The sequence below is a fragment of the Mus pahari genome, chromosome 4 (assembly GCF_900095145.1).
Source record: "Mus pahari chromosome 4, PAHARI_EIJ_v1.1, whole genome shotgun sequence".
NCBI classification, from domain to species: Eukaryota; Metazoa; Chordata; class Mammalia; order Rodentia; family Muridae; genus Mus; species Mus pahari.
In genome coordinates, this window is record NC_034593.1 from 109,606,966 (window position 1) to 109,620,631 (window position 13,666).

The window sequence follows — 13,666 nt, forward strand, 5'->3', positions numbered from 1 at the left end:
TCTTCTTCTTCTTCTTCTTCTTCTTCTTCTTCTTCTTCTTCTTCTTCTTCTTCTTCTCCTTCTTCTTCCTCCTCCTCCTCCTCCTCCTCCTCCTCCTTCCCTCCTCCTTCTCCTCTTCTTCTTTCTAGTTTATCAAGACAGGGTTTCTCTGTGTAGCCCTGGCTGTCCTGGAACTCACTCTATAGATCAGGCTGGCCTTGAACTCACAGGTCCACCTGCCTCTGAGTCCCAAATGCTGGAATTAGAGGTGTGCGCCACCATACCCATCTCCACTGTCTTTCTGTTATTTTCTGGTCCCAGTCAGCACCCAGTAATCACTTTAGAAAACTAGGGAAGGACAGCGCTACTTACATATCCAGGAGGAAACCTGCTTTGATTCCTAACACTGGAGAGGCACAGCCTTCTTAGTTGGTCTCCCTGGCCAGTGTGTGCCTTGCACACCAGAGCTGCAAACTAAGGCTGCACAAAATGGTGCTATCTGCATAAGAAAACGAGAAGACCTGACCACACCCTGTTCTGATGTCAAATGTGGTGAGAGACAAAAAAAAAAAAAAAACCAATCAGAGAATCTCTTTAAGAACTCCTTTTCTCCCCAAGAACCCTTCAGAAACATCTCTCTCACCCTTTCATGTTCCATCTGCCTTGGCATCTATAGCAATAACTGGCTCCCTTTGCTCCAGAATCCTGTGGACCTCGTTCACTCAAGTCTGTTTCTGTTGTCTTTTATTTTTTTCTAAAAAAAAAAAAAAAAAAAAAGAAAGAAAGAAAATCGTTCTGCTCTAAAGTTATTATCTGCTTTGAGGTTATTTAAAGTTATTAACAGCTTAGCAAGAGAATGGCTACCAGAAATCCTTGTTAAATGTACATATGAGGTTACTCTTTGCCCCATCCCCCACACCAGGACAACTATTAACCCACAAGCACCATTCTCGACACACCTCCATCCTAAAGAGCTCATGCCTGCCCTACCCAAGCAAAACTCCCAAAAGACCCACGGCTTATTGGGGTCCAAGCCTAGGCGCTCTTACCTCTACCAGAGATGCAGGGTTTGTCTGCTAGCTCAACCTCAGACCCACATCCACTATTTGCACGAGTCACTGCCTTGGAACAATATTGACATTACAGCTACAACTCAAGCCGAGAGAGACTCAAACCTTACTCTTCCAAGCCCGGGCACACACAGAACTTAGGAAGCTGAGGCAGGAGGATCTAGAGTTCCTGGCTAGAGTGGGCCACATGGGCAGATTCTGTATTAAAACAACCGAGCCTTAACCTTTCCTGAAGGAAACCATATTCCGACACGGCGGACGACAGAAGTTCAAACAAAGAAACTGAATTAGACCCCGGATTCCACTCTGATCTGTTTTAAAGTTTCCTCTCTACCTCATCCCTACACACTCCCATCACAGCGACGGTGACTAAGTAAACAAGCTCTATGAGAAGGAGGTCTTTAGGATTTGTTTAGTGTGCACCAAGAAACCATTTGCATAACATACCTAACTCACGGTCTCTCTATTTGCTTTACTTTGCCCAGTTTTCACACATCCTCAAAAACCTCTGCACAGAAAAGCACTCAGAAGCCTCCACACTCTTCTCCCATACATGCTTGCTTTATGCCAGAAATACGGTGTTTACATTGTCTGTAACCCTAAGAGACTGTTACACCAGTGTTTCTGCATTTTCATGTGCTTTAATCGTCCTCAGAGGAGGAAACAAAACAACTAAAAATGCAAGGTAAAGGTGACAATCTCACTCTTTCAAAGTAAAGTCTAAGACTGTGTGGATTTTAGAGAGGTGACTTCAGCCAGGACCATCGGCAAACAGCATCAATGTGTCACTGTAATGGTTTTGCAAGGGGGCAGAGTCCATTCTGAACAACAGTGTTAATAAAACACAAAACCCACTGGGAAGCTATCGCCAGCCTATTGTGTGATGCAGTTCAGCTGTTATGCGAGTCCTCTCTTTTGCAACTTTTAATCCTGTGAGATAGTTTCTAAACTGCAACTCCATTAATAACAGGCGCTGAGCCCAACCATATACTCTCCATGTCCCTACCAGGAAAACTGATAACACCTTCAGAAAGGACCACACACGTACGCTTGAAGGGGAATTCGGGCCTCCCACCACCAACTGGATTGTTCTGAATATAAGCCGGATCCCACCCATACTATTGTTCTGGATGCTCAAACTGTTTTTTTCTCAGCTCGTGGATTGTCTTACTGTAAGAACGTTCCCTGCACCAGCCCTCTTTGCTACGGAGGAGTGGGACACAGTGCCAAGCCCAACCCTGTGGAACTTGGTGGTTGTGTAATCTATGTGATCGTCCGTGCTCTTCAATGCAAAACAAAGCTAAGAAAGCCTCACATCAAGATCAGGAAGATCAGGAAGGGGGCCACACCAACCCTGGCCCCTGGACTGACTCGTGGGATGGAAAAGAACAGAATATCCCCGATTTGCCTACCCCGACTGCTTTCCCAAGCTGGGAATATGCTGTTTACATTATTTGCAACCCTAAGAGACTGCTACCCACGACACCTCTTCCTTTGAACTTACTCTAGCATCTGAGTGGCCAGGATGCAGACTCCCTCAAAACCCGTAACATATATTACTCCCCACTAAACTGAACCCATCTGTTCAAGCCTTTTCGGCTCAGGGCCTTAAGAGCTGGCCGTTGGGGTCAACCTGGGCCCTCCTGTCTTACAGAGAAATGCAGGCCCTCTGCGATATTCTTCTAATCTCACTTAGGACAGGAGAGACCTATTTGGTGGAGGCCAGGAACGAAATGATGGGATACAGAGTGACACCCTGAAACCCAAACTGCCACTGACACCGAGGGTAGAAGCCACGTATCTGCAGTCTTTGCCTCATTCACAGCTCCCAACTGTGTCAATCATTCTTGCTTCAATCGCTGAACTGTTCTACTCTTCAGTGAACCTTCTAGAAAACAAAATGTCCGAAGCTGTTACACTGAATTCCTTTATAATTCAATTACTTATTGATGCCAGAACACTGAATTAAATTAATTAGGAGGCATGACTTGAAGTCATGCTCCATTTAAGAGCAGATAAAGAGCCGCAGTGTTCGGAGGATTAAGACGCTCCTCGCTCCCTCTCTCCCAGCACTTCTTTTTGGGGGTTTTCTCTGACCTATCAACAATATCTGATAGTCAACCATGAATTCATAATATGCAAGCCACCACCATTTTTTTTTTAAATGTCCTGGGACACCACAGGTGCGTCTCTCCCAGATATTGGCAAGTAAGCCATGATACACGAGTGATCCCTTTAAATAGCCGCCTCCGGCAGAAGCAATTATCAATAGAGAGAATTGTGGAGACAAGAGATGCTAACCGATCAGGATGCTACCCAATCACAAGAGGGTGGCAAAGCCCTACAATAAATCCTTTCATAGGGGTCTTAAGGAAGTTTCAAAAATATACAAGACAGGTCTAGGCACTTAAGAAGAGAGCAGCTCCATTTTTCTAGAACGTTCACATGGCCTGAAACATCAGATCACCAGGAAGATCTGTAGATGTATGCATGCAAGAAGGCATAAAAGAAAGGGGTCAACTTCCAGGGTCACTGACTTACCATATGGAAACCCAAAGCCCTCCTAATCATAGATGTAGCTTCCTTAGGTCTAGCATATCTCACACTGTCTTCCTAGAGCTAAGCCAATTTGTGCCATTTCAATAGTAGTTACATTGTAACAGTAGTGGGATAGCTCCTACTGACCTCAAAATGTACATGATGTATTTGACCGCTCAGGGAGGGTGAGGATGACTTGCATCAGCACACTTTCCCAAAAGGAGGAAACTGGGGGTAACCAGCGGTTAAGAGCATTGACTATTCTTCTGGAGGCCCTGGGATCGGTCCTCAGCACCTTTAAGGCAAGGCTCACAAACCCTCGGTAACTCCTAGCCCCTGAACGTCCTCTTCAGGCCTCCCGGGCACACTTAACATACAGGCAGGCAAAACACTCATACATACGCCAAAAAAATTAAAAAATAAAAACTTTAAAGTTTAATAGTGTGTGAGTGGAGCGGCTGGGTTCCTTAAAGGAAGCCCAGACAAGAATGAAAGTTTAGCACACATGCTTATGGGGGGATACTGACTATTTGGGGGAGCTGGGTTTCAGGAGGAGGAGGGCAGTGCGCACCATTTAGCTGCAGGAGAGCACTGTGGGGAGGAGGAGGACGAGCTCAGGGGAGGGCACTGCGAGCGCAGGCCAGCCCCCCCACCCAGTCCCCTCCTACTCCTGTCCAGTGCCACAGGACACCGGGTCCCCGGGTCCCCGCAGTGGCCGCAGGGTGAGAGGCAGAGTATTCACCTGAACAGCTCAACATCTCCCACTCGTTGGGCCCGCAGAAGATCGCGGCCAGCGCCGAGAGCTCCTGCCGCACCTCCTCCGCCATATCCGCGCGACCAGAACCCGAAGCCACTTCCGTCACCGCCTCCCATAGCAAAGCTCGCCTATGACCACTGGGGGGCGCCCCGGCCTCATAGCCCGGTCGGCTGCTGATGGCGCGGGGCGGGGGGCGGGGAAATGGGCGTGTTCGTGGGCGTGGCGGGTGTCTGAAAGCCTCGCCCAGGCCCCGCTGAGTTTTTTGCCTCTGTGGTTTTCTGGAGCAGAGAGAGACCTGTAAAGCCCCGAAGTCCCCTACAAGAACAACCAGGCTGTGAACCCACCGTGCTTCACCTATACTAGGCTGAGAGGAGATGGAGAGAGTAAAAGAAACCTAAACAAACAAGAAAAGCCAAACACAGCGAAGGAGCCCTTGTTGGGCTTTTGAACTTTATGCCCTGAGATCCCACAGTGAGCAAAACACAAATCCCACGTCCTCATGTTGCTGTCAGTGACCCTCAAGGTCAGGATATTTCAGAAAAGAGAATGGTAATGACCTCCAGGATACTGACCTGGTTGGTCACTAGCCCCCGGGTTACACACAAGGTCTAGATTCCAGGGCCTCTTTGCAGTCCAAGATGCAGAAGAGGAAAGACTGAGATGAGACTCCTTAGGGATGGGGTTCAAAACCGAAAACTAGCCTTACAGTGATTTGCTTTGCTTTGCTTTGGTTCGGTTCGGTTCGGTTTGGTTCAGGTGATATTCGATGCATACAACATAATGCGTCTATTACCGCTGTGACCCCTGAAGCTAAATGGTGAAATCAACATCTTTGAATCTTGACCTAAACTTCAAAACACACGCAGTAACAATGGGATAACAGAATGAGTAATGCATCGTGTTTCAACCTCAACTTTAATAAGCAAAGTTAATCTGTGGTAAGTAGATCTGGCTAGGTGCATTTGACTTTTTTTTTCCCCCAAATAAAAATTTTAAATTCTGCAGTTCCCAGAAGTTCTTTGGCTCGCTCGGGAAGGTCTCATGCCTCTGGTTTGTACCAGAAATAACATTCTGTGAGTACATCAAAGACTTTAAGTAGGTCTTCAGTGATTCCTTTCACTGACTTCTACAAGTCATAATAATTTTACCTGGGCCACGTTACTATCCCAATCATCATTTCTATTGCTAAAAGGGGAAGTTGAGAAAGGAAGAGAAATTGGCTTCCAAGAAGAGAAAGGAAATCTGATAAAATAGACAAGAAAAGCTTTTCCAGGGATGCCCTGAGATTTCAGTGACCCCAGGCAATTAGGAACCATGCTGTGCACATAATTAGAAAGATAAAGGTTTATTTAAACACATGATTATCTATAATGTGACCAATTTGTATTAGAAGAAAGAAAAAAATAATTTCTTTGAGTTATTTCCAAAATAGCAGTTCAAGCAAGTTCAGTGGGTTCATAATTAACTGTTAGAGAGATTTGGGGAAAAGATTACACTTTTTGATTTACAGTACCACTCTATTATTTAATTTTCAGTTTAAAGTCCAATGTTACTGCTAAGAGTAATGAAAAATATTAATTTGATTATTTGTCATATTTGTTAAGATGGTCCACACAATAATTGAATAGCCCTCATCCTGTTTTAATTTTTCAAATTCAATGTGTGATATGAACGAAATTACACGAACAGCATGACTCCAGTTGTCAGCAGGATTAGGAGGCGATCACCAGAGCCTGCTGTCAGGAAGGGGTTCATGGGAATTGATGTAAAAGTACAGCCATCTATTATCGTACTTAAAATTTTCTGGTCAGTGGGTTTCTTCTTTGCTTTCCTTTCTCCGTTGATTCCTTAACCTGCTTTTCATACTTCATTTAGCATGTTTAAATAAAAGGTCCATGTGAATTGTCTTCTAAATTGACACTACCCCGAGACACTGAAATCCCTCGAATACGTTTCTTGCACTCTGACATTTAGAAGTAATCATCACAGAGACAGCATGGTGTCTGCTTGGCATTTCTCACACAAGGGAAATAGCAGGTACCTGGCAGATCTCTGAAGCTATGGCACCATAATCATTTTTCTTGTAATGAGATTTCTTCTAGTCAGCGGCTACTGAAATTCTAGATATTTAAATGTGGAGTGAATGTGAACAGTGAGAGTACACTATCCGCCTCTATCCCCACCTCCCACTAATACACACACCAGTGTGTGATTTGCTAAAAACAATACTACCTCTCCATACACTTCTCCTAAAGCGCAGTGTCCCCAAGCCTGGAATAGGAAGGGACTCGTACCCTTTCGCCCCCAGTTAAAACCACTAATCCAGGAAGTCAGTGTGAACAGGTGGTTCTTTTAATTTTCCCAGAACAGCTCTACGGACTGTCTCGAGAGTAATGTGTAGGGGCTGGAGAGATGGTTCAGCGGTTAGGAGCATTGACTACTCATCCAGAGGTCCTGAGTTCAATTCTCAGCAACCACATGGTGGCTCACAACCATCTGTAATGGGATCCGATGCCCAATTCTGTTGTGTCTAAAGACCACTACAGAGTACTCATCTATATAAATTAAATAAATGAATAGACAGTAATATGTAAACTTAAATACCTGAGTCTAAAATTGTAAGTCAAAACCCACTTGCACAAGCAAACAAGACCCAACTTGAAGACAACTGGGAGAGGTGAATGCTACTTATCCTGAGAAAAAGCTGAGAGGGTTTAATAAGAAAAATTATGATCTGAGAACGTTAAAAATTACTTTCAAAAATGGCTCAGTGGTGGAGTACCTGCCTGGGCTGCTCAAGGCCCACAAGGTTGAGCTCTGGCCCTTAAAATAATGAAGAGGACACTAAAGGCCAGCTTCCTAAGCAGAGCTAACTGGGAGAAGCCAGGCTGTGTATGTCTAAAGAGCTCCTGTGCTTGCTCAGGTCTCTACACATTCTCAGACTCTGTGACTGTTCTTGAGACAGAGATGAGGCAAGACACCCTTGCTATTACACACTCCAACCTTCCATCTAGATAAGGAAATACAATCTGCTGTAGTCATAAACTGTCTCGCCATGTGGTAGGCACAAGAATTGCCACATGTGGTTAACCAAGGTGAAGTTCAAGGTCCTGACACGGTGGGGCAGTTGGGGATGGAACCATGCTATTGCCCAAAACTTGCCCGGAGGAAAAATAATTTTGTAATGTTCAGGAATGTCTCAGGCTTCCAAAAGGGTACAAATGGGTGCTATTAATTGACTACAAATCTTTCTGTTCTGTTACAGAGTCAAAGTTGCGGAATTATCTTTCACCATGACGTCAAAATAGAAACAACTCAATTGCATGAGAATTTGGCCCAGATTTCTGTTTGGGGTCAAGATATGCCAGCACCGTGTCCAGATAACCTGTCTTTGCTCTAGCACATCCATCGCAGTCTGCCTGTGCTTGGCTCCTAAATACAAATGGTATCAAAACAGTTCTAGCTGGCTTTGTGGGAAGCTGTCCCCGGGGCAATGTCCACTGACAGTTCAATGCTTATCAATGTTATCCAAACAACTCATCGTTATCATTAGCGTTTTAAGGTCTGTCTAATTAAAATAACACCCAATGCTTAATTCTGGTTGCTGCAGCAAATATATCCCGTTTATTCCTTGTATTTTTCTCACAGCCTATGACTAGGAGAGCCAGTTTTTATTATCTGAAGGAGCTATAAATGTGCAAATATGACTTTTGGAAAGAGAGTGATTGAAATGGAGGGAGATAAAGGGGGGCCCCAAAGCAGAGCAGCAAAAGTGGGGCCTGGGGTTCTTAAAAGCAGAAACAATATAGAACAGTGAAAGCCGTTATGAAAGAAAAGGGAAAGAGTAGAGAAGGGGAAGTGGTGAGAAAAAAACCCACAAGGTAGAGAAGACAAAAAAAAAAAAAAAGGCATAAACAGTGACATAACGAAGACATAAGCAGTGTCAGTCTGAAATTGTATTCAGTCATAGTTTGGGAGTAAGGCGAGGTGGCTGTGTAATGACAAGTAAGGAGACATAGCTCATTCTCTCTTTTGTGAGGTTTATGTTCTCTGTATTCAAAGTTGATTTCTAAATTTGCTCAATAGACCATTTCTTCTGGGCAAGATGATTGATTTAAGAGGAAAAGCAGGTAGGAAAGCAGAGGGGGAAGGAAGCACAGCAGAGCAAGCTCAGGAAGAGGTGGAGAAGGACGATGAGTCAGAGGTGAAGAGATTCTAACCTGAGATGCTTAATGGATTTATGGCTTAGGAATGGCTCTGATGAGAAACACACAGATCCAAAAACTTCCACGGCCTTTACAGCACACAGGTGCTCCTCTCTCACATGTTCTGGTCTGGAGGTGGTGTCTAGACCAGATGTCGGCTCTGTGGCCCTGTTCTAGCTTTGATCCCCAGTTTTGTGTAGTTCTTGATGACCCGTGATGTTCCAATCACCATGTCCTCGTACATCCAGTCCGATGCTGTTGGCTGGATCTCAGTCCCTGAATGTTGCAGTTAAAGGAAATATGAACAATACCATGTTTAATAAGAGAGACCATGGATTCAGCTAAATATTGAAGAAGAAATTATCATTTACTCTTATCATTTCTTAATTATAGGGAAAGGATAATGTTATGAGGAAGCAATCCGCTGTCCCTGTCACATCAAGTTCAATGCTGGTCATGAGATTAAGTTGTCACATAATTTATAGACCCAGCACTTTTCCTTCCCTTGACCCCCACTACCCAGATCCCTAGCTTACTGACCTCCCTTCATTTTCTCACAGCATTCACCACTATCTGAAGTCACTCTGTTTATTTGCATCTTGTGGCTTCCCATGCTCTAGTCTCAATGTCTGTGTCCTCTCTGGGTCCATGACCTGAATGTGGTGGTATTTGGGAGGTGATCGTATCATCAGCGTAGAGCCCTCACAAATGGGATTAATGTCCTTACCAGAGAGATTGAGGGAGTGTCTTGCCCTTTTCAACCAAATAAGGACAAAGAAAGAAAGCCAACTCGTGAGCAACCTGTCTCAACCTGTCTCAGAGCAACCTGGGGTTTCTATTGCTGTGAAGGGACACCAAGACCAAGGCAACTCTTATAAAGAATAACATTTCATTGGGGCTGGCTTACAGTTTAAGAGGTTTAATCCACTATCGGTAGGAAGCATGGTGACATGCAGGCAGACATGATGATAGAGACGTAGCTGAGAGTTCTACATCTGGATTGGCAGGATGCAGTAAGAGACAGTGACCCTGGGCCTGGCTTGAGAAGCAGAAATCACAAAGCCCACCTCCAGTGACACACTTCCTCCCACAAGGCCACACTTCCTAATAGTGCCACTTCCTATGGGCCTTTGGGTGCCGTTCATATTCAAATCACCACAATGAGTAAATAAAATACGGTCTTCCCCGCCCTGCGGTCCTCCCCTCCCTGCGGTCTTCTCCGCCCTGCGGTCTTCTCCGCCCTGCGGTCTTCCCTGCCCTCTAGGAGTTGGGCTTCTAATCTATGTGGGCCATGAGCCTTCCTGTAATGGAGCAACAAAAGAAAATCCCGCCAGGCGTGTGGAGGTCCACTGGAGAGGGCCTAGGAAAACCTGTTTTAGACGTTATGGTACAGGTTTTTCCATCACAGAGGAAAGGAAGGGAAGAGAGACTAAATGTGAAGTTTTGTGTCTGCCAAGAGTCCTATCACCAATCCCAGGACGTTGGGGTCTGGGTGTTAGCCCTCTGCCAGCATTCCTCAACAAGCTTGTGTGGAGAGGTTTCTGATTCGCCAAATATGGCGCCGGGTTCTTATGGCGCCGGGTTCTTAGAAGCTATAATCTGTGACACAAGCTCCTTGGTGATTGGTGATTGCAGTGTAGCATGAGAGCAAGGGCTTGAAAGACAACACATTTGATCAGCAGCAGGAAACCACGGAACTAGAGGAGCTTCCCTGCCTGCCTCTCAAGGGTTTCTCAGGAGCCATGTATTTCCCAGGGACCGTGTCTCCCAGGGACTTTGTCTCCCAGGGACCATGTGTTTCCGAGGGACCATGTTTCCCACGGACCATGTGTCTCCCAGGGACTGTGTGTTTCCCAGCAGTGGAACAAAGATGTAATTGACTTCTTGGTAATTTTTTTTAATCACAATCTGAATCAAAATAATAGTTCTTTAGTGGGAATGTTTCTGTCTTTTCCTGTTGGTTTTCACTTGTTTATGTTGTTCTTGTTTTAGTGAGAAGAAGTCAACAATAAAAAAGAAAAGAAAGAAAACCTCCCTTCATACATTCTTTCTTATTGCCTACTAACATCTAACATTGTGTCTGCTCTCTCTCCCTCTGCTTCTGCCTTGATGAGACAGATTTTTCTTAGTTCCGACCAAAGATGGCTCAGCTGGTAAACAAACTTTCTGCACGGTCTTAGTGACCTGGGTGTAATCCAAAGGTTGTGCTCTAATCTCCATTTGTACATACATTATATATATATATATATATATATTTGAATAATAGGGTTTCTCTGTATAGCCCTGGCTGTCCTGAAACTTGCTCTGTAGACCAGGCTAGCCTCGAACTCACAAAGATCCACCTGCCTCTGCCTCCTAAGCAACGTCCTAGAATTTAAGGCACCACCATGCCTGGCTTCCCCTATTTAATTTTTTAATTCAATATTAAAATCTTAATTATTTCTCTAACTTTAAGATTCCCTTCTTAAAGATGTTTCATTTTATGCGTACGATGCTTCTGCCTACATGTGTGTATCACCACCATACCTGGTGTCTGACTAGGCCAGAAAACGGTGTCAGAGCTCTCAGAAGACAGTGTTAGGTTTCCTGGAATTGGAGTTACAGATGGTTGTGAGCTTTCATGTGGGTGGTAGGAATAGAACCTTGGTCCTCTGCAAGAGCAGCAAGTGCTCTTAACCACTGAGCCAACCCCCCAGCCCCCAGCCCTTCATTCTAAAGGTCTGAATCCCATACTCCCTCTGAATCTGAGTTTAGGACCCTTCTCACTTGCCAGACCACACTGTAACTGCTCCTGTCTGTCTACAATCACAACAGAGAGATTATGTCCAACTCTCAAAACAGTGCCTGGCATACTAAAAAGCTTTCGAATGTAAGCTGAACCAGGAATGAATGAATGGATGAATGAATGGATGAATGAATGAATGATGGGAACTGGGGAGCCGGGTCAGTCAACACAGTGCTTGTGTCACTCATCTCAAGAACTGGACAGGATGAGCAGGATGGCAGCACCCACCTATGACCCCTGCTCTGTGCAGGCAGAAACAAGAGGGTTCCTGCGGTGTATTACACAGCCGGTCTAACTCAAGCAGCGAGCTCTACATTCAATAAGAGACTTTATCTTAAAAATTAAGATGGGGAGAGATTAAAGAAGACACCTGGTATCAACCTCTGCCTTTATATAGATGAGTACTCTGTAGTGGTCTTTAGACACAACAGAATTGGGCATCAGATCCCATTACAGATGGTTATGAGCCACCATGTGGTTGCTGGGAATTGAACTCGGGCCCTCTGGAAGAGCAGCCAATGCTCTTAACTGCTGAGCCATCTCTCCAAACCAGTTTAGAATTTTTGTTTTTGTTAACTTTTAACAGAGTTTTTTTTTTTTTTTAAGATTTACTCTTTTTTTTTTTAAATTAATTTATTATATGTAAGTACACTGTAGCTGTCTTCAGATACCCCCAGAAGAGGGCATCAGATCTCATTATAGATGGTTGTGAGCCACCATGTGGTTGCTGGGATTTGAACTCAGGACCTTAGGAAGAGTAGTCGGTGCTCTTAACCACTGAGCCATCTCACCAGCCCAGATTAACTCTTTTTAAGTGTATGAATATTTTGTCTGCATGTATGTCCTCTGATGTGTGTGCCTAGTGCCCATGAAGTCAGAAGGGGACATCAGATCACCTAGAAGTAAAGTTGTAAGCCACCCTGTCACTGTGAGAACTGAACCCGGGTCCTCTGCAAGAACAACAGAGCTCCTACCATGGCGTCAGCTCTCCAGCCTGAATTTTCAATAGCTTTTGTACTATGGCCTAACTCACTGATTCAGGAAATTATTCAGAGGGCATGATTTTCCTTGTGACTTAATTACTTTGGGTAACACTTTAATGAAAGGAAAGCAAGAAAGGGGGAGGGAGATGCTATCTGCATGCTGACTGCACCTTAAATGTTCCTATCGGCAGGTGGGCATTCATAGAACCAATGCGAATCCAGGAGAGTCTGTCTGTTTGTCTATGGGTACACCCTGAAGGACTATCCAACAACTTCTTTATGACTCAAGGGGTAGCCGGGTCATCTCTTACAAAAGGAAATTTTGTCTTTCCAAGTCTGTCAAAGGAGAGCTCTAGCTTATACCCACAGACCTCGGGGCAGCTCAGTCATTCTCCGGAAGTGAGGGACAGAACCCCCTGCTTCTTCCAACTGTACTTAAATGTCTAGGGGAGCAAGGAGGAGCCCGACTCTATGATTCACCAGTAGCTAGTACTGATATTAAAATATTTCCCTGCTGGTGGATGCAGGCCCTGACCAGCTTAAAACGCACCCGCCTGCCTGAGCCTCTAGTCTGGCGGCAGCAAAATACTTTCTGACAGGCACCCTAAGAGTCAGTCGCTACGCACAACTAGTGCAACCAGAGTTTGCTAGTGCCTTTGAAAGTGTGTTGTCTCACTTAATCTTCAAATTTTGTTATAGACACATTAACATTTCTCAGTTCATGGATGAGAAAAGAGAGGCTTGCCGACGTTAAAGCGTTAGCTGACGCTTCAAATAATAGGAGCCTAGGAATATGGCTGCCTCACACAGCCAGCCTGTCTTATTCTCTCTGAGTCAGTCCCCGACACTAATTATAAGGATAAGGAGCTGTCTAACCTTTGACACTGTGCTATCTAAGCAGACATCAGGAAGAGAAAAAGCAGCAAATGGAATGTTGAGGCAGGGCTTAAGCTTGCTGCCATTAGAATCACTCCTGGCAGCAGCAGCTCCTTCCCATGGAGTGGCTTTCTTGGCCTATTGAAATGTTAACAACTAGAGAGAAATATGTGCACTCCACACTTTCAACATTATCTTTACGAACCTCTCCCCAGCTGCTCCCAGCTTCTGCAACCGTCAGCAAGTAATATGAACTGAAAAGTAGGAACCAAATCACTGACTTCCCGGATGAAATTTATCTGAGATTAGTCCGAGTAAGCAAAGCAGGAAGTTGTAGAGTCGCGTCTTTTTTTTTTTTTTTTTTTTTTAAGTATTAAAAATTCACTACCTTAAATTCAGAAAGGCAAATACCATGCTTTCTCTTGTTTATGGTTCCTAGAAAAAAATATATATAACCATGTAGGTACAGGAAT

The 13,666-nt window shown here is 44.7% G+C and overlaps 1 protein-coding gene across 3 annotated transcripts in view; it reads right to left on the reverse strand.

Moving 5' to 3' along the window:
- The window catches only part of Rwdd3 (RWD domain containing 3), a 16,392-nt gene extending 11,965 nt beyond the window's left edge, over positions 1-4,427 (reverse strand). For 2 of the 3 annotated variants that reach the window (XM_029537697.1, XM_021196542.2), the window contains exon 1: positions 4,330-4,414. In XM_029537697.1, the coding sequence (XP_029393557.1) occupies positions 4,330-4,414 (85 nt within the window). Of the gene's footprint in view, positions 1-4,329 lie in introns of all 3 variants that reach the window. The other variant, XM_021196541.1, reaches the window with a different exon arrangement.
- Between the last annotated feature and the right edge of the window lie 9,239 nt (positions 4,428-13,666).